The following is a 26,018-nucleotide window of genomic DNA, read 5'->3' as shown; positions in this document are numbered from 1 at the left end:
TAACGGTTAATGTTGAAAGATGAGTCTTCCTACATTACATTTACAACATACATAGTACACAATATTTACTATTCATAAATGTAATATGTTACTGCCTCTCAGAGAAAACATAAATTAGGTAGAAACCACTAACACATTACGATACAATACGATACAGTATACAATTCCATAATCTTTGGTCACTTTTACTTCAACAACGATGTATATATTTTATAGAGGGCGGTTAAAAAAACAAATTCAAATGTAGTGACAGAATCATTAAGGTCGTTGAACCGTGTAATTGCCTTAAGGGCTTGGTCTAGTAGTGCAAACAAATGCATCCTGTCATCCTATATGTAAATAATACAAATGTACTAAGGGAAAGTTGCTCCACTTAATTTTTAAAAATTAAATCATTCGTATAATTTAATATTCGTAATAAGTACCAAAAATTACGATTTGAAACAATTTTCGTGAAAATTACACCGGGTGATTTTTTTTATCAGTACACAAAATTTGCAAATACTTTCTATTGATATCTTCAACTTCATGTTTATATAACTGATCAACTTTTACAAAGAAATTTGGACGAAATATAAAATAAATAAGCTTTCCATACAAAATGCATAACTCTATACATTTTTTTCGACCTAAGTTTCTTAGTGAAAGTTGTTCAGTTTAACTAATAAAATGGATAAACAAATTTTGTATATAATAAAAAAAATGTAATGTTTGTGTTAAAAAATTATATAAAATTATATAAAATATTTTATAAATAGAAAAATACGCAAATGAAAACAAAAGATATTTATTTCTGACTAGCTTCCGCCCGCGACTCCGTCCGCGCGGATGTCAGTCTTCGCGTCTTCTACAGATTTATTATATTATGTATAATATATAGATTTATATTTATAAACCTAATAAATCTTTTGCTAGCATTCTGATGCTTTATCGGTTGCACTGGATTTATCTCTTTTTTTTCAATCGCTTGAATGCTAAAGGATGGGTCCTTGATGGCATCGAATGCTGAAGTCTCGAATCAATCAATTCTGACAGTAGGCAATTTATGTAAAATCTTGATAATTGTCCATCATTTTATTTTGCCTAAACGTTACATACTTTTTTATATATTCTATTTTTAACGAATGATTCACTCCAGTCCAAACAGCAAATAAGCAGACTTCTGCTTCTGCAACGTTTAGTTGTCCCTGAATTTGGAAAAAATAGTCATGATTCTTATCTATGACAAAAGTGTTATTTTTTGCATTGTATTTCAAATATTAAATTTTTTTTAACCGCATCTTCCGCATTCATGTCTTTTGCCGGAATTAGACATTTAACTTCTACTAGTCCCAATTTCCCTTTTTGATATGGGAGTGTATAAAGTAAATTTTTTAGATATTTCTCGTTATACTTTTAAAAAGTTATTATTGTCATTTTGCTCATTAGGTAAAGTAATTTCGATATCAGTTTTAAGTTTTTTGATACCTGCAATAATAACGTCATAATCGCCTGCACATACTTATCGATTACACCCTGTATACAATCCACCATCCACATTCATAATGTTTTCCTGTCCTCCTCTCATTTACGCTGTTCACCGATACATTTTAAATGAGTAAATCTGCTACCACTGAAGGATGTTTCATTGTGATCAGCAAATTTTCACCACTGTTGTCGATTATTTGTTTTTCATTTTTAATCAGCAATTGGGAATCATCAGTTTTGTTTTTTGCAGATTGGTGATGTACCCTAACAATACGTCGAAAAGGGAAAGCATCAACGAATTATCGTTTTCGTCCTCTTTTTTTATTCTTCGCGTCTCTGTTACTTCTGTTTGTTTAGTTCTCAACACCCACTGAATTTTCTATGTTATTGTGATCTTCCATTACATCTGAGTTTTGATGATGTGATGATAATCCATTCGTTTTAATATTGGTACTTAGAGTTGGTAGACTAAACTAGAAATGGCGGACTAAATTTGTCAGCGCGTCTGTAAGATCAGAATATAAAACCAACATCCTGTATTTAAGTTACAAAATTAATAATCAAACAACATGCCGCTACGTTGAAAATGACTAGAAGAAAAAATTAAAACACCTCGGATCAATTTTGGAGTAAACAAATCATTTTCCCCATATGGGGATTTCCCCGGATGAACTTGGGAAGTTCAAGTTCTCAATACAAGTTTATATTATATTTCGTATTTCTCAAACGAAAAATAAACATTTTTGGAACTTCAAAAAAATTATATTATAAGAAAATTTATGAGCTTACTTTAGTTTTAAAGAAATATACATCCCTTTACTGACACCCCGTAAAATAAAGAAATTGTTGCCAATCACCTTTGCAATCTATTTGGTTTCATTAACTTTATGTTCGAAGATAATTTTTTTTCTAGTAGTTACACGCGTATTTTTTTCGTTTATTTTCCATATCGAAATCAAATGTTTAAAAATACGAATATTTGCACAAAACTAAGATAAAAATAATCAATTAACAAAAATATTAAATTTAATGAAGTAGAGCAACTTTCACTTCGGTATGAAGGAAAATCGAGCGTAGAGCACACGTCAGAACGCTCCGGCCCAAGGAGCGCGACTAAAGAAATTCGCTAGGATTTTTCCTAATTATTTTAAATATTTTTTTTAATATTTAAAGAATTATCAAAATTCAAAAAAAAATTTTTTTAAAGGATTAATACTCATTGGTCTTCAACCAACTCGAATAAATTAATGGAAAAAATTACTTTTAGCAGTATTTATCAATAGATTTTGTAAGGCAAAAAATGGGAAATTTAATGAATTTATAACGTTCTAATTAAGAAAATCATAAGTTTTTCGGCAATTGTATTCAGCAGTTTTTAATAACGACTATATAAGGATAATAATGTGCTGATCAGATTGTGTAAATTGTAATCGGTTGCAACGTAGTGAGTGCACAAACTTAGCTCGAAATGTCTTTGGGAGAAAGAGACTTATCTTGAAGGCCTGATTAAGGTAACATAAAGTAACTTTATAAATGTGAAAAAATTCACGCGCATTGCGTATATAACACTAATTGATAAACAAGAAAAAAAAATTCAGTTTATCATTTCATTAGCCGGGAAAAAATTGTCAAATAACTTGTTGAAAACGCAATTTTGCTAGACTGCAGCCTTAAGATCATTTTGATTTATTTTCGCCAACCTACAGATGGTGCGGATGGAACAGATTTTTACGGCGTGTGGGTCCGATGGTGGAACTGTGCGGCTGGTAGTAAGTGGAACAATTCCTCAGAGCACTCCCCATAGTAGAATCTATACAGAATACAAGAGACGCAACGTCTTTTCGCTCTGTTAGAGGATAAAGTTGGGATAAAGCCTACGGTCATCGACAATTCGAACTGCTCGACGTTGGATGTCGTCAAGATTAAGGAGTTAGCCTCGGGGTAGCCTTATTCCCTAGAGGCCGCGTCCCCAGGTGGCGGATAGGGGAACGCCCTGTGGATGGACAAATTGGTTCAAGCATTGGGTAGAGGAGAATCCTCCGCGGACCACAAGGCCGGAGAAGGTTAACTCCGTTATAAAAACCTAGGTTGGAGAGCTGAAATAAATACTCCTGAGAGTGGTATGTGAGCAGTGCTCTCAGTACTTGGCTGGGGACGATAAGGACGACGTGCGCCAAAAGGGCCCAGTACAAGATAGTGGCTGGCGGGACTAACCGGCAGGCATTCTGCAAACTTAGTGGAGAGGCGAGAAGGAAGATGGAGGCAAAATTAAAAAACAAACTACCCCAGGAGGGTACCGGTACTTCCGGAGAATCCCTCCCCGAGCAATCCTCGGGCAGCCCCTCGTATTCTGGGGGGGGCACAATTTTGCCAGCACCTTTGATTGATAACTGCACAGGAATGGGCCACCAGGTTCCTGCGACAGCAAATGCTACTGGTAACAAGAAACTCGTGCAACAGGCCTTTCATCCGAGCCTTTTTATTCAGAGACCACGCAGTAATTCGGTAGGTAATGTGCCTATTGCAAAACAATCAATTGACTTAACTAATCAGAATCTGCCTCTTGATGATAATTTAAGTGTTGAACAAAATTATCCAGTGGAAAACACGGAAACAATATTACCACCACCCTGGCAAAGAATACCTCAAGCACGTAACCCTAAAAGAAAAAAGCTATCAAATTCACCATCCCCAGAAATTAAGACATATAACCGATTCAGTGTTCTCCCCCTGGATTTGGCAGAAGAAAATGATTCAGACAATAATTACAGGAAACCCAGCAAACCACCACCTATTATAGTGTACGGAATTGATGATGTTAACCGATTAACAGAACTCCTTGAAAGTGTCGCTGAAAAAAATCAATTTTCTCTTAAAAATATTAGCAGAAATCAGTTAAGAATTAACTGCATAAATGTTGAAATTTATAAAAAAATAATAACACTAATAAGAGAAAATGGAATAATTGGTCATACTTTTAATAGAAAAGATCAAAGAAACTTTAGAGTAGTCATTAGAAATTTACATCCCACAACACCAATTATTGCAATTAAAGAGGAAATAGAATCTACTGGAAACACAGTTGTAGGCGAGATAATTAACGCAAAATATGGACCTGAAAAAAAACCAACCTCAACATTTTTCGTAAACATTGCTCCTGGACCTAATAATAAAATTGTTAAAGAGTTAAAATTTATATTAAAGACGATCGATTGTACAGTGCCACAGATGCCAGCAATACGGACACTCTAAAAATTACTGCATGCGCCCGTACAGGTGTGTTAAATGTGGAGAACCACACAAAACATCCGAGTGTAAAAAACACGATAGAAATATGCCGGCAACGTGCGCTCTCTGCAACGGACCACATCCTGCTAATTATAAAGGATGTGAAATCTACAAAGAGATCCTTGCCAGAAGAACCAATAACAAACTAAACTCGAATTACAAAAAAGATTTTAAAACTCCATCTGAAAATAATATAATCATAGATCATAATAACACTAATAGAGAAACGAAAAATCCGAAGAAATATACTCTCTACTCAGATATACTAAGACAGAAGAATAATGAACAGAAGACTGAAACAAAACAAGCAGATAACTCTCTACTTGAACAAATAGTTATAAAACAAAACGAAAAGTTCGATCAAATCTTACAACAAATGAGTAATCTAATGGTACTCATAACAAAGCTAGTCGACAAAATGTCAAAATGACAGCTCTGAAGCTAGCCACCTGGAACACAAATGGTTTAGCGCCTAATAGAAATGAAATCGAACTGATTCTTAACGAACATAACTTAGACTTACTACTGGTATCTGAAGCACACTGTACCTCAGCTTCAAACATAAAATTTAATAAATATCAATGCTATGTAACACTCCACCCAGACGGAACTGGCTGTGGCTAACACACGATATTTTAGTGTATGTATTTTATCATACGTATATATTACACACAACATGTATTTAAATATTTTATTTCATATTTATATTCGTATTTAATTATAACACTAAACATTCATTACACAAAACACAAAAAATACAGACATGCATTACACTCATACAAAATAATTATAATATTTATTATTTTATGACGGAGTCGCGGTATTCGCGTAGTATGCGTGCCGCGACGAAATTATCACGGTCCCAGCGGGTAGATCGGAATATTTCTTCATGTTTCTTCACAATTGTAAAAGTAACAGTTCAATCTTAGTTACCGAATGCGCATCTAGTCAGTGTCTTTTTGTTCTTGTATTTTCATGCCCAAAGTGTTGCTTGTATCTGATAATTGTCTCTCTCCTTCTGGCGGAGATAATAAACGTTAAAACTGTGAGTGTGTGGTTATTTGTGCATCACCCAAAGGTACTGTGGTGGAAGGAAGGTGGAATTCCTCCATCGAAAAAGGGAGGATCCTCGACCAGTCTACTCGACTGGCCGGCCGTGAAGGCCCCGATGGATGATGTCGGAAAGTTGTATATATAGCTCTGTAGCGAAAACATTTCGCTTGCGCGATTCAGAGCGAGGTGTCGCTACAGGACTCCCCTCCGAGACCGGAGGTCGTAGTACGGAGTTGCTTCGCCAGTGCCAGGTATGTTCCAGTGAGTCGGAACAGGAAGCCGCTAGTTCACAGTGAGTCGGAACTGAGTGCGGTGATGCTGCGTGTAATGCTCCAGTGAGTCGGAGTGTGCAGTGAGGGATGGCTGCGGAGCTGACCAAGCATGCGCGATCGCACATGGTAGTGGACAGGACTCCATTTGAAGCCGAGTGCGCTGGCTGGCGGGCGGTGATCGTAGGCGGGGAAGGGATAGGTGAGCATGGACATCATGGATGGACAGAAGGAGTTGTGAACTGTCAGGGGTCACCACTGTGGTGGAAGGAAGGTGGAATTCCTCCATCGAAAAAGGGAGGATCCTCGACCAGTCTACTCGACTGGCCGGCCGTGAAGGCCCCGATGGATGATGTCGGAAAGTTGTATATATAGCTCTGTAGCGAAAACATTTCGCTTGCGCGATTCAGAGCGAGGTGTCGCTACACTGGCCACGCTGGATCTGCAATTATTGTGAGAAAGACAGTTAAACATCATATCTTACCAGAATTTAAAACCGACTACATCCAAGCTACTACAATAGCTATAGAAGATAGGACCGGCTATATCAAAGTCTCGGCGGTCTATTGCCCGCCAAGACATAAAATTAGCTGTGAAATGTTCTCCGAATTCTTCAGCAGTCTAGGAAGTCGCTTTATTACAGGAGGCGATTGGAATGCGAAGAACACTCACTGGGGATCACGGTTAACAACTACAAGGGGCAGGCAACTAAAAACTTGTATAGACAATAATAACATGCGTGTCATTACTACTTGCGAGCCAACGTATTGGCCTTCAGATAAGAATAAAATCCCGGATCTACTCGACTTTTTCATTACAAAGGGTATGTCAACATATTACTTTAAAATAGAATCTTGCTACGATGGTTCTTCTGATCACACTCCAGTTCTACTAACAGCTAGCACCCTACTAATAGAAGAAGAAAACATAAAGACACTTCATAATAAATCAACAGATTGGGATTCCGTTAGAGAATATCTGAATAATAATATTGACCTAAAAGTTTCCCTGAAGACACCCGATGACATAGAAGAATCCACAAAATATGTAACATCGCTTATTCAAAAAGCCTGTATCCTAAACACTCTGGAAAGTAGGACTTTAAAAATACCTGATAATTATCCTCGCGATATAAAAAGGGCTATAGTAAATAAAAGAAGAGCAAGGCGCATCTGGCACGACAGCAGGTTGAGTACAGATAAAACAAAATTCAACAGAGAGGCAAGAAAACTGAAAGATATGCTTCATAATTGGCGAAATAAAACTCTCGAAACACAACTCCAATCGCTGACTGCAAATGCCTCGACGAATTACTCGCTCTGGAAGTTTACAAAAAATTATAATCGTCCACAGAATGCTAAACCACCAATAAAAGGAACGCAAGGCTGGGCGAGGACACCAGAGGAAAAAGCAACCTGCTTTGCCGAACATCTAGAAAAAGTTTTCCGTCCCAACAAAGAGACATTCACTGGACACGACGATGAAATCATTAATGCCCTTAAAGAGGATATGCAAATGTCTCTCCCACCAAAACCAGTAACTACCGCCGAAGTATGGAGGAAGATAAAAGATCTTAAAGATAAAAAAGCGCCTGGTATAGATCTTATAACCAAGGAAATTTTAAAGCAGATGCCCCGTAAGGTTATAGTATTCCTGACCATCCTTTATAATGGAATTATAAGGGTTCAACATTTTCCTAATCTCTGGAAATTATCAAACATTCAGATGATACATAAGCCTGGCAAACCGGCTAATGAGGTATCATCATATAGACCCATTAGCCTATTACCGATACTGTCTAAAGTATTCGAAAAGATTTTGTTATCCAGAATGCTTACCTGCCTCGCAGTGAACAATGCTATTCCAGATCATCAATTTGGCTTCAGACAGGAACATTCCACTATTGAACAGGTTCATAGAGTAGTTGAAAGAGTCCGGAAGTCACTAGAAGAAAAGGAATACTGTTCATCGGTGTTTCTGGATATCCAGCAAGCTTTTGACAAAGTGTGGCACGAAGGTTTGCTATACAAATTAAGGCAAAATCTACCTCACAGCTTTTATCCACTTATAAAATCCTATCTTAGTGAACGTCGCTTTCAAATTCTGGAAAGTGGAAAGACATCAAACATCTACAACATCAGAGCAGGTGTGCCACAAGGTTCAGTGCTTGGACCAGTACTATACACACTTTTTACAGCTGACTTACCGCTTACTGAAAACGTTACTACAGCAACATTCGCTGATGACACAGCAATACTAGCAAGTAGTAAGGATCCGGCAATTGCATCAAAAAATTTACAAAAAGGTCTCAACGCGATCACGGACTGGATGGAGAGGTGGAAAATTAAAGCGAGCTCCTCAAAATCGGTACACGTCACCTTTACGCTTCGAAAAGAAGATTGCCCGCCTGTAAAGCTTAAAGATTCTACACTACCACACACTGACAGAGTCCGCTACCTCGGGCTACACTTGGATCGACGTTTGACCTGGAACCACCACATCAAAGCAAAAAGAGAAGAAATAAACATTCGCTACCGCAGCTTGTACTGGATACTGGGCCGGAAAAGTCGCCTGTCACTGGACAACAAACTACTGATATACAAAAGTGTAATTAAACCTATATGGACATACGGCATTCAACTATGGGGTAGTGCCAGTAATTCATCGATCTCGCTACTGCAACGACAGCAAAATACTATACTGCGAACTCTCAGCAATGCCCCCTGGTTTACTACTGATGCTACTAATTCAAAGCCACACTAAGGGCTCCCACACATAAACACGATACGACGTCGCGTCGTACAACGATACGGCGTCGTATCGTGTTTATGTGTGGGAGCCCTTATCGTGAAACGATACAGGGCGATTCGTCCTCCCAGTAACCCGCCCGTATTAGCGGGCGGCGCCAGCAACCTGCTGCAGAGGACGAATCGTCCTGAACAGCATCCCTCACGCAGCCTCCTTCGGAGGCCGCGTGTGCGAAACTGCGAAGACCACTCGCGCGTGAAACGACGCCGCATCGTTGTACGACGCGACGTCGTATCGTGTTTATGTGTGGGAGCCCTAACATATGCTCCATAAAAGATGAAATTAACACGCATACAAAATCTTATGTTGCTAGACTGGAGAAACATCCCAACAAACTAGCTAGCCAACTGATAAAAAGGTCCTACCACAAACGTCTTAAAAGAAAAGATGTAATCTAGCTTTTTTACTTGAAGAGCAGTTGTCCTCACTGGAGGGCTCGCTCTACATGCCAAACTTTGCCTGACAACACATCCGCTTATAGCGAAAACCGCTGATTGCAGATGAAACAAAAGAAAAAAAAAAAAAAAAAAAGATTAACACGTTCGCGGACAGTATGTCTTACAGGTTGCAGCTACTGAGACACTACTTTTTTTCATACATTGCCCAGGGGCGTAGTGTTACAACACATGGTTAAAAAACCATATGATAATATGACAGAACGGATATAGGCGTAAATGTCGTAAGTACTCAGCGTCAGATTCATAGTCACCATCATCAGCAAATGGGTCTTGACTCGATTCAGGGGTAGACGCTGCATCAAACAGGTCTTGAAGACGTTTTTGTTCTTTTTCGAACGAGTCTCAAGACGCCATTTGCAAAAATATTCGTTACAAATTTAGTTCAACAAAATCGTGTTCACAACAAACAATAGCAACATAAATATGTTGTTTACATAAGCAACTAGACTTGAATTAGTACATCCAGTATGAGTAAAACAATTAAATTACGTTGGAAACAAAATACTCACTTTCTAAACAACAATTCACACGCGGCACGCGGGATCACCGCAGCGGCGCAGTACTCGACTAACCGTATGCAAACATGACGCCCACGGGCGTAGTGTGCGCGGGGAGAGGGGTAAAAAAATATGAATGTATGCGTGGAAGTACCTTCCTTTGACGAATTTTTGTAAATAATGCAGTGACAGTACAAAAGTCGTAATTATACCTGTGATGACAGTACAACATGCCGTTCTTTATGATAGTATGAAAAATCGCTCGTCGTTTGGCGTACTGATTTTATGCAAGTAAAAACTGATACGTCGACAGACGTACTGTCGTATCACTTTTAGCTGTCTAGACGCCTGTGGTCGTTACTGTCCGCGAACGTGTTAAGGAGTTGATAGTTTCGGCTCCGGCCCAGAGACGAGAAAAAATTTGATAAACTTGAAACTTATTTTGATAAAAATAATGATCTTTTCCTTTATGAGTAGGGTTGCTTTAAGCGGAAGCTTACCTAAAACGGTCCGAGCGAGAGATCTATCAACGGTGAATCACAGTTCACAGATAACGATCATAGTTATATAATATGAAATAATATTATAAAGTTGTAGAAATTGTAGTTAGGGTGATCATGAATTTTGATTGACTTTGCCTTTATCACTATCTCACGAATTATGTAGGTATCGGTATTTTTTTTAATTTAAAACTTAAAAGCGAAACTCTAGCGGCTAGCACGTAAGAGATTATAAGGCTACATTACGATAAAAACTGTATTATTCAGCTATGTATGAAAATTATACGGTGTTAACAATTTTACGGTAACATATACTGTATACACTATGTTTTAGTTTATGTTTGCATACATTAAATTAAATAGCGCATCATCAATATAATGTGTACAAGACATTTACTCGCTCGCTTTTCAAGTAAGTTGTCCTTATTTTGGTAAGCCATGGTCACCTAATTAGAAAGAGACAAGTTGGAAATAAAAACGCTCTCAGACCGTTTTTTGCGCCACGGTGCACACTGCACAGTCTAGTTAGTAGACTTGCTCTGTGGTTAGTAGTCTTACATCGCCGCGGGACTTCTTTCGTGGCGGCTTCTCTTGTAACTTGTATATTTTGTAATCTGTGCATTTGATAAACTGGCGGTGACAGCTAGATACGCAATTGTGATTTGAGAATTGAGGAATGAGGAATGAGGATGGCAATTGCCATTTTGTTGAAACTTGAAACTCCTGTCTCCTGTTTGCTCATAACTAATCAGCGTAATAAAGAAGGCTTTACAGTCAATTTAAACATTAATACATTATCAATTTAACATTTACTCTATTGTAACCATGAGTAGCAAGAATAGTAATTATAATGAGGATTTGTTTGAATACATTAAAGTCAGTGAAGACGAGGATGACTCCAACGCCGTTGAAATACCGTGCGAGTTAAACGGGACTTTGTTATTATCAACATTAGTCGCTCAATTTCCAGGCGCTTGCGGACTGAAATATCGCCATCATGAAAGCAAATGCATTCGGGGAATTCGGCTCAGCGAAGGAAAGCTTCATCCACCTACAGAAGCAGGATGGGGAAAGCATCTTTATATTTGTGTATTTCCCAAAGAAAATAAACGAAAGATGGAAGACGTGTCCCCCGAAAATTCTGCGGCTAAAACTAAGCGTTTAGAAAAAAAACTCATATGTTCTGACTTAATATGTCTCGGATTACCTTGGAAATCTACTGAAGAATCTATTAAACAATATTTTGAACAGTTTGGAGAAGTTGTAATGGTTCAATTGAAGAAAGATAAAAACGGAGCGTTCAAAGGTTTTGGTTTTATTAGATTTGCAACTTACGCCTCACAAATGAGAGCATTGGCTCAGAGACACAATATTGATGGTAGATGGGTTGATGTGCGTATACCTAATTCGAAAGAAGGAGTGGTTCCACAAATGCCTTGTAAAGTATTTGTTGGCAGATGTACTGAAGATATGACAGCTGATGATCTTAGAGAATATTTTTCAAAATTTGGAGAAGTTACTGATGTATTTGTTCCGCGTCCATTTAGAGCATTTGGCTTTGTAACATTCTTGGATCCTGAAGTAGCACAAAGTTTGTGTGGAGAGGATCACGTTATTAAAGGTGCCTCAGTTTCAGTCTCAAGCGCTGCACCAAAAATTAAAAGCAAAAATAATCCAAATTGGAAGGATGACTCTTATGGCTCTAGCAATTGGGAAGGAAATCGCTCAGGACCCAGCAGTGGATCAAGCAACACTGGTGGAGGTAGCACTATTGATTCTTTAAACATGCAGAACTTGGGAATCAACCCAAATGGTGGTGGACCACCAGCTAATTTTAATCTACCTATAAGTCTTGTTGCTGCTGCACTGAATCAGGCAGGGTGGGGAGGATTTTTAGGAGGTCCTAACAATTCAGGACCTAATAATTGGGGACAAAATGGTCCACCCCAAAGTGGTAATACAGGCAAAAATTGGAATAACAATGCAAACTGGAATCAAAATGGACCCCCACCAGCATGGAACCAAGGTAACAATCCTAATTGGAATAGCAACAAAAATGGTAACTGGAACCAAGGCAATTGGTCAAATGGTCAAGGTTGGGGAGGTAATGGCTCAGGTCCCTCTGGATCTAACAGCGGCTGGAACAATAAGCCCCAGACGTGAGGTGAGACATCACTAGTAAAATCTCATGACTACTTTAGCTGAAGCAAAGGCATTATTTATAAGTTAAAATTATTTTTTGTTAGCTATGAATTTATACTTCTAGTGATAGTATAATTATTATCACTTTGTGGTAAAAAAAATATTTTAAAGTAAGTAAGTAATTTTGTAGTGTGTAGTGGTAAGTTTGACCCAAAATTGTGCGTACATTGTGAAGTTGTGTGATGAGAGAGAAAAATAAAGGATGTGTACTATGAGATGGATGTTTTACTTATTTGACTGACATATTTTTGCATCAGAGAAGTATGTTTGACTATTTATAAAATTCTTTTGGAAAGGCTTATTTATTCTGGACTATTTATGAAGGAATACTTGAGTGTGAGTGTAGTCTAGAAGAGAACGGTAGAACATGGAGAAGATGCCTTGGTGTTTGGATGTGTGCAATCATCATGAAGATCAAAATGGTACAAAATCTAAGCAGCTAATTTGATGTGGTGAGTGTGTTGTTTTGGTATGATACTGAATGTTTATACTAGTATGAATTGATTGTCAATCTTTATAATGAACATAATAATTTAGTCACATGTTTCTTTTGAGGATCAATTCTTGTGAGTGATAAACTTTCTATAATTAAACAAACTTGACCTGTAACAGTGAATTCAAGATTTAAATTATGTGGGTATTTAAACATAAAAAGTAAAAACCCTTAAACATAGAAAAATGATGATGCATGCAAAAGTACAATGTGTGTATATTTATGAAGCAATTATGTAAACTAAAGTTACTGTGACTCAATTTTTTGATTTGAATATTATTTAAAATAATTTATTTTCAGGCTCACATTCGGATTATACATAGTGGAAATCCCTTGTTAAAATAATCTTACAGCTGACATATTATGAAAATGTGCAAGGTAAATATTTAATTACTTTTTTTCACTACAGATAGGCTTGTTTGACCAAAAATAGATATTATGTTACAGACAATACTCATTGCCGGTCAAAGCGGCTTTTGACTGCAATTAATATTAGTCAAAAGTTTTAATCACTGAAAAAAAAAGAATTAATAATATATATTTTTTTCAGCTGTAATTTGACAATACACAATTAACATGCAAGCAGGTTGTTGTATACTCTATGTAGTTTATTTCTGTTTGAGTGGGAAAAGCCCTTCAGATTCTTCTGGCACTTGCCGGTTGCTGTCTCGACACATTCGCTCAGCTCCTGCTTGCTGTTTCCTAGTATTATTTTTCTTTGTAACAGACAATTTATTATTAATTATGATATAGAATATGTATGCTTTTACGAGGGAACTGGGAAACGGTTACTAACATTAATCTTATGTTATAACTGTTACTGTAATATTTAATAATTATATAAAACAGATACAAAGATAATCTGATTAATATTTAATTTTAGATACGATGTACAGTCCACGCAGCTTGGAGGAAGAACAATGGCTGTTGAAGCGAAATAAAAATCTGAAAATTATATTATTAACTACTATAAACATGTTCTATCTAACCAGCAATTTTATTATCATCATGATCACTTTAGAAGAGACTAGTTGGCTGAAGTGAAATTCATTATGAAAATTTTAGATTCGCTCAAGTAATGGTTTCCGCAAACGACGCGCTTCAAAAAAGTGGGATGGGTTTTTTGTTGCAAAATTGATGTTACAAAAACTTTTTTTCTATACTATGTATATACGATAGCGATACCTACCTCTCTATCCATGTAACTTTAGCCCTCTCAATTTATGTTTTATTTTATTTAAAACTGGGTGTATTTATTCCTGAAGCAAGTAGAAACCTAGGATACCACTAAAAACGCATAAACATCAAAATAAATTTTAAAATTTGGATTTTATGAGCATAGAAACCTGTAGTCTTACTTTGCTTTGATACTGATCTTCATTTTCCAGTATGTTTTTGAACAGCGTTTCCCATAATATGCCGTGTACAATTATATCCGTTATGCGCACCGACTTACGATCAAAGACGTTATACGGTATAACTTATACCTACTACTTACTAGACTGCGTCTTGGCGCAAAAACGGGTCAGAGTGATAGCATCAACAAAATAAGGGACAAATTTCTTGAAAAGCGAGCGGGTAAATGTCCAATACATATTATATTGATGATATGCTACCTAATTTAATGTATGTAAAAGTAACTAAAACATAGTGCACGTATATTGTACCGCAAAAGTGTAAACACCGTAAGGCCGCCTTTCCATCTGCAAGAAAACTTCCGCAAGAAATGTCCGACAGTCTGTCTGACAGCAGCTTGCAAGTCTACGGGCGAGGCCACAACACTACGTTGCGGCGTCGCGTCGCAAAAATAACATCGCACAGCAATGCGATGCGATGTCGCAACGCAAAAATTTCATCGGATACGACATCGAACGAAAAGACGCTAACCAACGTTTCAGTTTCTAGTGAGACATGGATTTACATAGATTATATATTTACGATAGATTACGATAGATTTTTACGACGCGACGCCGCAACGCAGTGTTGTGGTTTCGCCCTACTTGCAGGTGGAAACGCGGCCTTAAAGGGCTGATAGACGTAAATACGCGAACTTGTGGCTCGACGACCTTTTTCGCTTGTGTGTCACCCCAAGTACTCGTACTTAAAAGCCGTCGAGTAAGTTCGTTGACGATCCAACATGTTTGAAATTTTGCTCGCAACCCGCCTTCACTCGCACGTGTATCACCGGCATTATCGTAGCCTTATCTCTTACGAGCTCGAGGATTTCGGATTTCGAAGTCTTAAATACCTATTTTTTGCCCATTCATAATTCGTGAGATGGTGCAAAGTCAAACAAAATGCATAGTCACCATAACTACCATTTCTACAAACATCAATGATTATTAAACAAAGTGCCAGTCTTTCTTTTGTTGAAATAGCCATCCTGTAGTTTGTATTTTTCTTTTTAATATGAGGTTCAAGAAGATTGTGTAAATATTCAAGTTTCCGGCTTCATTCTGAAATATGTATAGAAACGATCTTCATGTGATTGAAGTTCTAAGCATAGCTTATTTTCTCCGAGTTCTTCGTTTCTGATTTATTTCATGCACCCAGATTCTACGCTTTCTCTTTAATACCGACGCCAGCAACAACAATTCTGAAAGCGACGACTGGGACGACTCAGATGACATTCTGAAACAACGACTGCCCCTCAGCCCACGAAAGCTACAATGACATTTTCTTGCGTAAGAACGCAGTGTACTAACGTTCCGCAGATGTTTCGCTGTCGCAATTATTTCGCAAGGACTCGCTGCCGCATGCGATTGCAGCAGCTGCAGTTGCTAAATTGCGTAGGTGTACCAAAGGCGTAACGTCTTCGCTTACGATACGGTAAGATACCTAGGTATACTGTAGACATACATCATAATACCATGCTGGGTCGTAACATTCTCGCTATTAGGAGTTAAAGATAACCTTAAAAAAATACCTGCCAGATAGCGGAGAAGTGGGTTCGACCCAATTGTGAAGTATATTTATGTACCTATTATAATAATTTATAATACATAGTTGATATAATCGTACCTAGGATGTCGCTAGTCAATGCCCAGACACTTAATATACCTAGGGATTATGTAGGAATTTTATCAAAAATAGAATTAAAGGCTTGGATTAAAAATTATTATTTGGGTCACGAAGGGACCGTGTGCAAATTACCGGACTATGGCAGAACGATAAACAACTTCGAAGCATGAAAATACGTACCTACTAATTCATTTTCTAAGAGCTAGCGGGCACGAGCAACTTTGTCTCCGCAACTATTTTGTATCCGCAACTATTTTGTCTCTGCCACCTATGGGCTAGTATGAAAGTGTGCGCACGTAACGACGCAACTCCCCATACAAATTGATGGGAGAGACAAAATAGTTGCGGAGACAAAGTTGCTCGTGCGCGCTAGCTCTAAGGAAAGAAATGTCATATAATCAAATCGTTGTAAATTTGAAATTGTACGTTGAATATTTTTTATAAGAAAAATTAGGGCATTATTATCTACAATCAATATCGAATCCAAAAATATAGATGCTTTAATTTTTGTCTGTATGTATGTCCGGGCTTAACTTAAAAAATAGGTACTGCATGAATATACTTAAAATTTGGTACAGAGATGGCTTAAACCCTGAGCAAGGACAAAAAATTCCGGAAATCCCACGGGAACGGGGACTATGCGGGTTTCTCTTTGATTACGCGGACGAAGCCACTGAAATAGAAAAATAATAATAAAGTATTTAGTATAGTAGGACGGTACAAGAAACAAGTACATATATGTACCAATGTGAATTTTAAGATTTCGGCTTAAGATTTGAAGATGAATAAAAAATATTTTTTTTCAATAAATCGTTTATTTACATATCAGTGTTTTAGAGTATGAAAATCACAACTAAAGTTCGGCCACGAATAATGAAGTTATAAAACAAATGATCAGACTAATTATTACGTAGAGACTAATTTTTATCACCACTTGTGGTATATCACAGCAAGCATTTATAAAAATATTATAATGGCCAAAAATCTTCCATACATTGTTACACCCTCACTTCGATCCTTTCAGCTTGAACTACGTACCAAAACATTATGCAGGTACAGTGCATAAACTAAGAAATTATGTTCAAAACATATTAAAAAGTAATTGACCAGATTTTCAAGGAGATCATTCTAATGCTGAAATTTGACAGCATTCAAGCTGTGATTAAGACTTAGTAAACAATAATTATAAATCTACACTCCATATTTACACCTCTCAAAATCTAAGAAATGAGATCCTTCCTCTTTTCTATTTTTTATTATTCTTTCTATTTTAACAATAACATACTTAAGTATGGACAAAATTTTTAATAAATTTAATACATATTTTTGAAAGATTGTATCATTAACCTTTAATCCATCAGTCCTCGGAATCACAGACACAATAGAAAATCTATTGTGTCGCGCCCCGATCGGGCCTTACGGTGGTCAATGGGTTAATCATTTTATCACGTCAATATATTTGGTTAAGTACCTACTAATAAAAGATTAAAATATCGTACTTGAAAAGAGAATCGTATACTTAACACTCTTTTTTTAGTTAAATCATAATATCATATTACGCTGCTTAAATAATTAATACAATTTTACAATTATTATGTATACCCACCCTTTTCAAACTACAAATTTTGTTTGATCAAAATTATGACATACCTACCTATTTATATAAATTTACAAGCATTTCACACTTAGTATTGGATAGATACATTATACACAAAAATATTGTGTTATATTGATAAAACTTACATCTTTACATTAACATAAATTCTTAATGTTTAGTCGGTGAGAATATTGTTTGTTGAAACCCTATATAGTAATGACTGTTAATTTAATGTCTAGGTTGTTTTCATTATAAATATACATATTACATAATTAAAACAAAGTTAACAAAAAGTCTTTTATCGGTGGCATATAATAAGCAAGTACAAACTTCGTTTTTATATTTGCTATATTACGTAAAATAATTTCATCACAGGTTTTGTAGTTATGTAAGGAACTCCTAGATCAAAAAATACACCTAACTGATCTAAGAAGGAACTATTTTGTTATCGCGCTAATATTATAATTAATGTCTGAGGTTTAATTATAAAATGTGGTTAATGCATAAAACAACATTTTATGTCAAAAAATAAATACACAGCATGGAATAAATATGTAGAGATTGTCTAATTTAAAAATGAACGCCCTTCCACTAAACTTAATTGTTTCAATGTGTGAGGACAAATAATTATTGAACCACTTTATATGTGTGCGCGCGTCGATTCTACTGCAAACTTTGACACTCGCGCACTGATTTGTCAACTAATCGGGCGATCAGTTCAGGTGCCTAGCATTGTATGGCGGGGAGAGCGCGCAATGTACGGAATGACACGTCCGTTCTGTCGTGCATCGCGTCATTTATGCACTAGTTGGCCAACTGGTCCTGTCGTTCGGGCATGGACGGGACTGGAGGACTGAACGACCAATGAGGCAGACCAATTTGTGTGTATTGCGTCTATACACGTACTTTGAATGTGAGCGTAAACACAGTGGAGGGGCGTTCATTTTTAGATTAGACAATCTTTACAACACTGTATTATATCCAATCATTGGATGTAACAACAATATTATATCCAATTGGGAAGACGTTTTGAACTTTTTATTGTTTCACTGTTCCAGCAATTCCGATCTTTTATTATAACATTGATAGAATGTTCAAATATTCATTTTTCAATTTACAGTATGATCTATTTTATTAGTTAACAGAGCATTCAAACAGGGCTAATATGAAAAGTATGGAATGTATGATGGAACCCACTCTGGATTTAAAAAATATTTACTTCACTTTCAATTGATCAAATTTTGTAAGTTACTTTTATGAGGAACTAACTAAACCTTAACCTTCTTTGCTGGCCGAAGAGCATAGTTTAATGTTACTTGTCGTTTTGTAGCTGCACGCCGAGGCTGACGTCTCCCGTTCCACTCCGCATCCATTTTGCACGCTAACTCATAATCTCGCTTCTCTTGTTGTATTAGTTTTTCGATTCTAAGCTGCTCTTGTAAAATATGTTTAACATCACAATCCTCTAAAGGACTAGATAAATTCTTTACAGCTAGACTTACCTTATTGTTATTTATTGATTCAGCACGAATGGGAGGGCTATTTGTGTCTTTCTTTGAATACTTCTTGCTTCCGCTTCTTAGTCTCGCTTTTCTCTCTGAAGACACTTTACGTTCATTCGTTTTTTTCTTCGGTGTTGTTTCATTATCTACTTTAGAAATACTACCCATGGACCGAGTACGTCTAAGAAATGTCTCAGTATTATCAGTGAGCTTGTTAATATCACCATGATTGTTTCTTGTAGAAGCATTCCTTTCTATTTTAAATGATAATGACTGAACTGCAGTCAGACTTACAGGTTCTGAGCGTTTTAACTTTGACCTCATTGTACAAGAATTTTTCTCTGAAACCTATGAAAGAACAAAACAACACATTGTGATATATTGATAAAGTAAATATTGCAGTTTTTAGTTCTGGCTTTGAAATTATTGTAGACCTACTCAATGAGTAGTCTATTGAAATAAATTATTTGTATCTAACATTTTTAATTTTCTTGAGCATATGATATTTAAACAAATAAGTATTAGGTTAAGAAAATACTAAAAATGAAATAGATAATACAATGGTCATATTGTATAGAGACTTAATAAAATTATAGAAAAAGAATTGCTTAGGAAAATTTCCTATAACAAACACAAAACGTACCTTTTTTGCCTGCAATATACTGAGAGCAATTACAAATGCAGAAGGCAATTTATTTTCCAACGAAATTTTTCTCAGGTGACAAAGACTTTCTATGTACTGAGCCCTGCTTGGTGGGCTTTGTTTTGTGGGTATTTTTATATCTTTATCTACTCGTAGGGTGGGAACGCGTAGAGGCAGGCCTCGATTGGTCATGAAGCTAAAAATGGATCAATTTAATTAGCTTTCGTGAATGACGCCTTAGAATCAAACAATCATTATACTTTAAAAGTAAATTTATGTGACTGCAAAATTGTAAACACCGATATAATATAATCTATATCGCGAGATTGTAATCTGTATTAAATTTGTGATCCGTAACAAATTGCTCACAATAAATAACCCATTTTTTTTCCAGCAGATAATTTTTAATTTGATAGGGTTTGTTGTATCACTTAGCATTTCTAAGCTGACGACCTCACATTACAGCCTGCTCCGTAACGGTTTTTATAATTTTGCGGTGACATATTAATTACAAAATATATCACGCCCATACATTCAAATAGAAACTTTGTATCCCTTTTTACGAAAATTTAATTTTATAGTCATTGCCAAATTTCAACAACTGGATGACAACTAATTTTTAATGATTACTCACCTAGTTGGTGTTGTGCCTTCAATAGGTTTAAAATAACATAGTTCTTGTTGCATGGAGTCAACACTACCAGTTTCTAAATTCCTATTTTCTACAATATTGGACTTGTGCTGGAGAATTCCTGTAGCAGGTAGGGGTAGTGATACAAGTAGGGACTGTAAGCCATTTTTAGTTTTGACTGGATGCTTTTCATTGCATTTTTCTTTAATTGTATTGTCATCTTTCTAAAATAAATTATTGATTAAATGAAAAGGTTACAACTTCTGTATATAGTGGTGTGAATTGGCAAAGAATTTCAGAGAAGATACTCCAGAACAGGGAAGGCGAATCAAATGAACGCGCACAATATTTTGGCAGCAACAATGATTACAAAATTAACTTTAAAGTATATACTACGGAAAAAGAGTGTGAAGTAGGTGCTAAGACTATTTGATGGTTGTCTATGGTATTATCAAACATTTCTTTAGAATAATGGCACATTGATATGCAAATATTCATCGTCCCAGCTCTACAGTAGATAAGTCTCAGTGTAGGAGGCTTAGAATATTTGATCAAAAAAAGATTGAGCAGTAACATGACAAATGTAAAACCTTTGATTAATCAACTTCATTACTATACTTACCTATGTATCAGAATAACCAGAAACAATTTTATTTCTCTAAAGGAATGTCCATGAAAAAACTAATATGAGTTACAATAATTATTGTAGGAAAAAAAGCTGAAACTTAGTTAATTTTAGTTAGGAGGCCTGCACTGAATAATTTGTTTGCAAAAAAAAACAATACTAATATATTTAATGAGAGGTTGTATAAAATTTTGTTTTAAGATAATTTTGGGGCTTGAATGTATTGGCCGATTAAGAAGAGCTGGAACGTCAACACATTTAAACATTGAACATGTGTAGTGTCTGTGAAGACGCGCGTGGCGTGACGTCATAGTGCATACGCATCATGAAAAGTCTGTCTGTCTCTCACGCGCGCAGACTAGCTTATGAGGGTGAAGGGGACAATTATTGTTTTTATGTTGCAATTGTTTATAAATACAGGGTGATGTAATTTAAACAAAGACGTTAGGTATATCTACTGTGTACTAACTAACCAGAGCCGGCTCGTGACAAAATTTTATGGGTGTTCACTTGAAATAAAACACTGAAAATACATGGTGTAAAGCAGTACAATTTATTAAAAAAATATGCTATTACGCGTAAAAGTTTTCACTTTATTTAAGGTGGAAAAGCAGCGCTCACTTTCGACCGAGGTCATCGGTATTGTACAATTAATTAATTTTAATAATTTAATACTTTCGACAAAAACTGACTCCAGGTTGAACTCTATGAAGTGTTGCAGTAAAGCTATCGCACCATCAGCGTTATGGAAATCTTCCCTGCTGTAAATAACCACTAGCTTGTTTTTAAGTTTTGTGTTTTCTAAAAAGTCATATAATATGTCTCACCGTAAGGTCAAGTTCAGGCCGTGGCGGTCCCTTAACTTTCAATTCAAGCCGAATTTGTAACGTTTTAACACACTTTTTAATGAACGCCACATTATAATTGTTCATTTTAACACTCACAAGTAATACTGATAACTACAGGCTATTTCAACCATCGATGATTTCAACACGTATCTTATGATTTTTATTAGAAAATTCCCGAATTTGCATTCGCGCGCGTGCATTGAAGTTGACTCGAGTGTTTGTTTATAATATAGGACTTAGGAGTGGCAACGCAACGTCGCGCGCAATCGCTGTCCTGTGTACGGGGCGCCCAGGCACGGCGGTAAAAACGAACCAGCAACGTTTGCGGGAGCGGCGCTCCGAATTTTGCTATTTTTCCATAGAAAATCTTCTGTTTCACGCGCAGGGCACTGGCAAACCCTCTCTTTCACTCCTATTGGATTTCGTATTAGGAAATGTACTAAATATTTTTTCATTGGAGCGCAATCGTGAGCGCTCCGCTTCGTGCGTTACTGTATAATACAGTATTACTTATACAGGTGTATGGAATGATGGAATGATGGATATATATTCATTGGTATTGACAGTAGTTTTTTACGATTACGATTGATTTTAAATAGTAATAATTAATATTAATAATGAAATTAAGGAGTATGATTTTATTACTTATAATTATTTATGGGAGTTCACTGCACCAGCGCTCCTTAGGGCGAGCCGCCTCTGGTACTAACTATATTCGACGAGATACTTCGCGGCACGCGGATAAGAATATTTTTTTACTTTACCTAGGTTAATTAATTATGTAATAATTTTAATAAGTTTTGTAAACAAAATGTAAACGCCGTTAGTTAAAATTTTCATACATAGCTGAACAATACAGCTTTTATTGTAATGTATCTCTTACATGCTAGGGTTTCGCTTGTATTGTTTCTTGTGAGTGAGCGCACGTGTTATTTGTATTGTTTATATCGTTATGATTGAATATGACATGAAATTTAATTATTATTTGATAATTGAATGATTATCAATACTATACATATTACAATTGATCATGAGAATAAATAATTAAGTTCATCGATTGAGTTATTTTTAAATTGTAATTTTACATATAAATTATGAGAGCTTTCATAATTATATTCATCTACAACGCACTCATTTTACAATTCAAGTCTACAATAATTAAACTAGAGTCGCATTTATTTTTGAACATACTGTATAGTAAAATTGCATATGTGTGAGTACTGTGAACATGCCAGCTTTCCATAATCGGCCAGTAAAGAATCAAACATTTATGTGTATACCCTTCTGAAATTGATCTCTACTTCAAAACTTGATATATTTAATATTTTACTAATAAAGATGTGTGATGTGAGAAGAATGTAAAAAAAATAGTTTTATTTACCTTTATTGTGCAATTTTTTCCATTTTCTTTATTCCAAACATCTTTAGGTCTCTTTTCTAAGCTATTATTAGTGGATTTGTGAACTTCAGGTGAAGTCTTGCTTGATGATTTTGCTGATGGTTCTTTTAATACTGATTCGTCAGTACTTGTATCATCAGTTATTATTGAACTACTGAAAACATGAGGCAAATTATCATCAATCTGTATATAATAAATAAAAGATAGTAGTGTTAGTTATGCCACTTGGATCAGCTGCATGGATCATCTTTGATTTTTGGTTATTTGCAATACGTCTCCACTGAGATCAGGATGATCTATTTAATAATAAGGAATCCCCATATGTGTTGTTAAGCATTAAACACCAATAACCCATTGAGCCCCGAACAGCCAGATCCGGCCGCGACACAATAGATTTTCTATTGTGTCTGTGATTCCGGGGCCTGATGGATTAATAATCAAATTGTGTGAGGAAAAATAGCAATCTACAAAGATACAATATCTGTTTTCTTTTTATTTAACAAAAATACAATTATTCCTGATAAAACCTAAAGCATACATACAACAGACACAAATAAATTGAATTGATTTACTTTGTAATCATTAATGCTAACAAGATGTTTAACCCTTCAGCTTAAATGAAATGTACAATGTCACTAATTTTCATTAATTGGGTTGTTTAAAAGAAAAATATTACTTACGTCTTTGAAGGTGTTCTTAGTTTAGTTATGTAACTATCAATAGTCAAAGATTTCAGTCTGGATCTATTACTTGAAACTTTAGTAATTTTCTTTTTTACAGTTTTAGATTGTGTTACATTTTGCTGTTCACAGTGCTGCTGTTGCTCTTCTTGTAATTTTTTTGCTAGCATTTCATCATGTTTGAGACTTTCTAAATACTTTTTATGAGCTTCTTCCTCTTCCTCTTTAAGTTTCCTTAAAACATTAAGACAATTACACAATTATTATTTTTTTTACAAAAATCTAAAAACCACCTGCATTCTTAGCACTAAACCAAATTTAAAGGAAACCACAGCTGATACCAGCTTACTAATAAAAAAAGAAATATCAAATCAATTCAAGAAATTAAAATTACTAAGGAAAACAAGGTTAATTCAGAACTCCTTTTTTAAGTTTGTTGATAACCATAGAGCTGGCATAGATATGGCGGAGCGCAATGCAGATCCTTTTTTAACCAACTTCAAAAAAAGGAGGTAATTTAAACCAAAATGCTTTTGTTAAGTCACAAATGGAAACATAAAATGGAATACAAGCTAAACCAACCAAAGCCAATTGATTTTGATGCCTTAGTAGTGAGTTTGTCGTTAAAGTGACGTTATATAGAGTTTACACTCTATTTGCGTAAAAGAGTAACATACATCCATCCTCACAAACTTTCGCATTTATAATATTAGTAGGAAGGATAGGATTACTAACAACATTAATTGAGAGTAAGTTGTATTTTGTAATTTAGTAATCAAAGGTGCAATGGTATTTTGACTTTTGTAAAAGCATTATGGGAGATATCTCCCATAATGCTTTTACAATATGCCATTGGCCATAATGCTGGGCATATTTAAAATTATTTATTAGCAACAACTTCGCATGGCTGAATAGTGAGTTATTATTTCTATTTTAATAAATAAATAAAATGTTATAATTTTGACAATAATGCCATGGCTTACTTTATTAATACTACTGTATCTTGTATTTGTTTCTGTTCAAGTTTTAACCTCTCGGCACGTAAACGTTGCAGTTCTGCTTCATACTCAGATCTTATTTCTCCAGGCTTGCTTAAGCGTGGCAATTTGATTTCTGAAAATTAAGATAAGTTTAAAGTAAAAACAAAGTTTTATTTGGCTATTGGTAATTTTTAATCTATACTAATATAATATATTATAAAGCTGAAGAGTTTGTTTGTTTGTTTGAACGCGCTAATCTCAGGAACTACTGGTCCGATTTGAAAAATTATTTCGGTGTTAGTTAGCCCATCCATCGAGGCTATAATATATCATCACGCTAAGATCAACAGGAGCGGAGCCACGCAGCCGAAACCGCGGAGCGCTAGCTAGTGGATAATATTTTAATAAAGAAGATATCAATGAGGTTCCTTTTTTTACCTGGGGACAGGCCTTGGATATCCTCTCCTTTTACTTTTTTGTCGACTTCTTCGGGGAATTTGTTTTGGATGAAGTTCCACAATTTACTATTCACCAAACTTTTTTGTTTTGTAGCTGTTCGGACCCAAGAACCAATTCGTAAGCGACAAAGTGGACAACACAAAGCATTATTTTCAATGCTACCATTAAAACAACGTTGACAAAAGTCGTGATAACATGGTAATGTTACAGGCTCAATAAGAATTGACTGACAAATCGAACATATTACATCCCTAATTTCCAATTTTTCTAATATTAATAATTTATTTTCATTCCTACACAACCGCTTCTTTGACTTGGCCGCCATTTTTGACGTTGTTTTTCTTTTTCTGGCTGTGATAATAGAGTTCATTTTTCCGATTTTCAATAATTTGACTTTTTAATTTAATTTTTATTTATTAAAAATCATTAATTATTCATTCAGTTGATTATTTGAAAGTTGAATGTTTCGTGCAGTCATAATTAAAATTATAAAAAATAATTGATCGGAAATCCGTGGGAAATCCAAATTTTTAGTTTTTTCTCATTGCTGAAATATCAATTATTACATACACTATAGGTTTTACATTACATTATTTTA

At 35.6% G+C, this 26,018-nt stretch overlaps 1 protein-coding gene and 1 pseudogene across 7 annotated transcripts; one reads left to right on the top strand and one right to left on the bottom strand.

Annotated features, from left to right (window-relative positions):
- Nucleotides 1-10,998: 10,998 nt before the first annotated feature.
- On the top strand, nucleotides 10,999-14,607 carry LOC149909675 (TAR DNA-binding protein 43 pseudogene; annotated as a pseudogene). Of its 3 annotated transcripts, none has more exons than XR_016458593.1 (3): nucleotides 10,999-12,504; nucleotides 13,336-13,413; nucleotides 13,919-14,607. The product of XR_016458593.1 is annotated as a TAR DNA-binding protein 43 pseudogene, transcript variant X2 (transcript). The 3 variants fall into 3 exon arrangements; XR_016458594.1 differs by lacking the exon at nucleotides 13,919-14,607 and adding an exon at nucleotides 13,586-13,821; XR_016458592.1 differs by lacking the exons at nucleotides 13,336-13,413; nucleotides 13,919-14,607 and having other exon boundaries at nucleotides 10,999-12,757.
- A 143-nt stretch (nucleotides 14,608-14,750) lies between these two features.
- LOC149909674 (uncharacterized) lies at nucleotides 14,751-25,745 on the bottom strand. Of its 4 annotated transcripts, none has more exons than XM_090119752.1 (8): nucleotides 25,400-25,745; nucleotides 24,965-25,094; nucleotides 23,982-24,215; nucleotides 23,284-23,455; nucleotides 20,433-20,653; nucleotides 19,799-19,994; nucleotides 19,156-19,503; nucleotides 14,751-16,729 (listed from the first exon to the last, which is right to left on the bottom strand). In XM_090119752.1, exons 1-8 carry the CDS (start codon nucleotides 25,743-25,745, stop codon nucleotides 16,619-16,621), a joined length of 1,758 nt encoding a protein of 585 aa, XP_089975878.1. In that variant the 3' UTR covers nucleotides 14,751-16,618. The 4 variants fall into 4 exon arrangements, with proteins under 4 accessions (XP_089975878.1, XP_089975877.1, XP_089975875.1 ...); XM_090119751.1 differs by lacking the exon at nucleotides 14,751-16,729 and adding an exon at nucleotides 17,402-19,083; XM_090119749.1 differs by lacking the exon at nucleotides 14,751-16,729 and having other exon boundaries at nucleotides 17,402-19,503.
- Nucleotides 25,746-26,018: the final 273 nt, after the last annotated feature.

Source organism: Colias eurytheme, chromosome 3 (genome assembly GCF_061535395.1).
Source record: "Colias eurytheme isolate Ceu_HAF_F1 chromosome 3, ilColEury1 Martin Lab GWU primary, whole genome shotgun sequence".
Classification (NCBI taxonomy): Eukaryota; Metazoa; Arthropoda; class Insecta; order Lepidoptera; family Pieridae; genus Colias; species Colias eurytheme.
The sequence above is the reverse complement of the archived record's forward strand: the minus strand, read 5'-3'. Positions and strand labels throughout refer to the sequence as shown.

Bases quoted from the DNA above. Each gene is read 5' to 3' on its own strand.
- LOC149909674 (XM_090119749.1), bottom strand. From the start codon at position 25,745: ATGGCGGCCAAGTCAAAGAAGCGGTTGTGTAGGAATGAAAATAAATTA. The intron at 25,095-25,399 runs GTAAAAAAAGGA...CTTAATTTTCAG, and splicing joins TATCCAAGGCCTGTCCCCAG to AAATCAAATTGCCACGCTTA. The intron at 24,216-24,964 runs GTAAGCCATGGC...TAATGTTTTAAG, and splicing joins GATACAGTAGTATTAATAAA to GAAACTTAAAGAGGAAGAGG.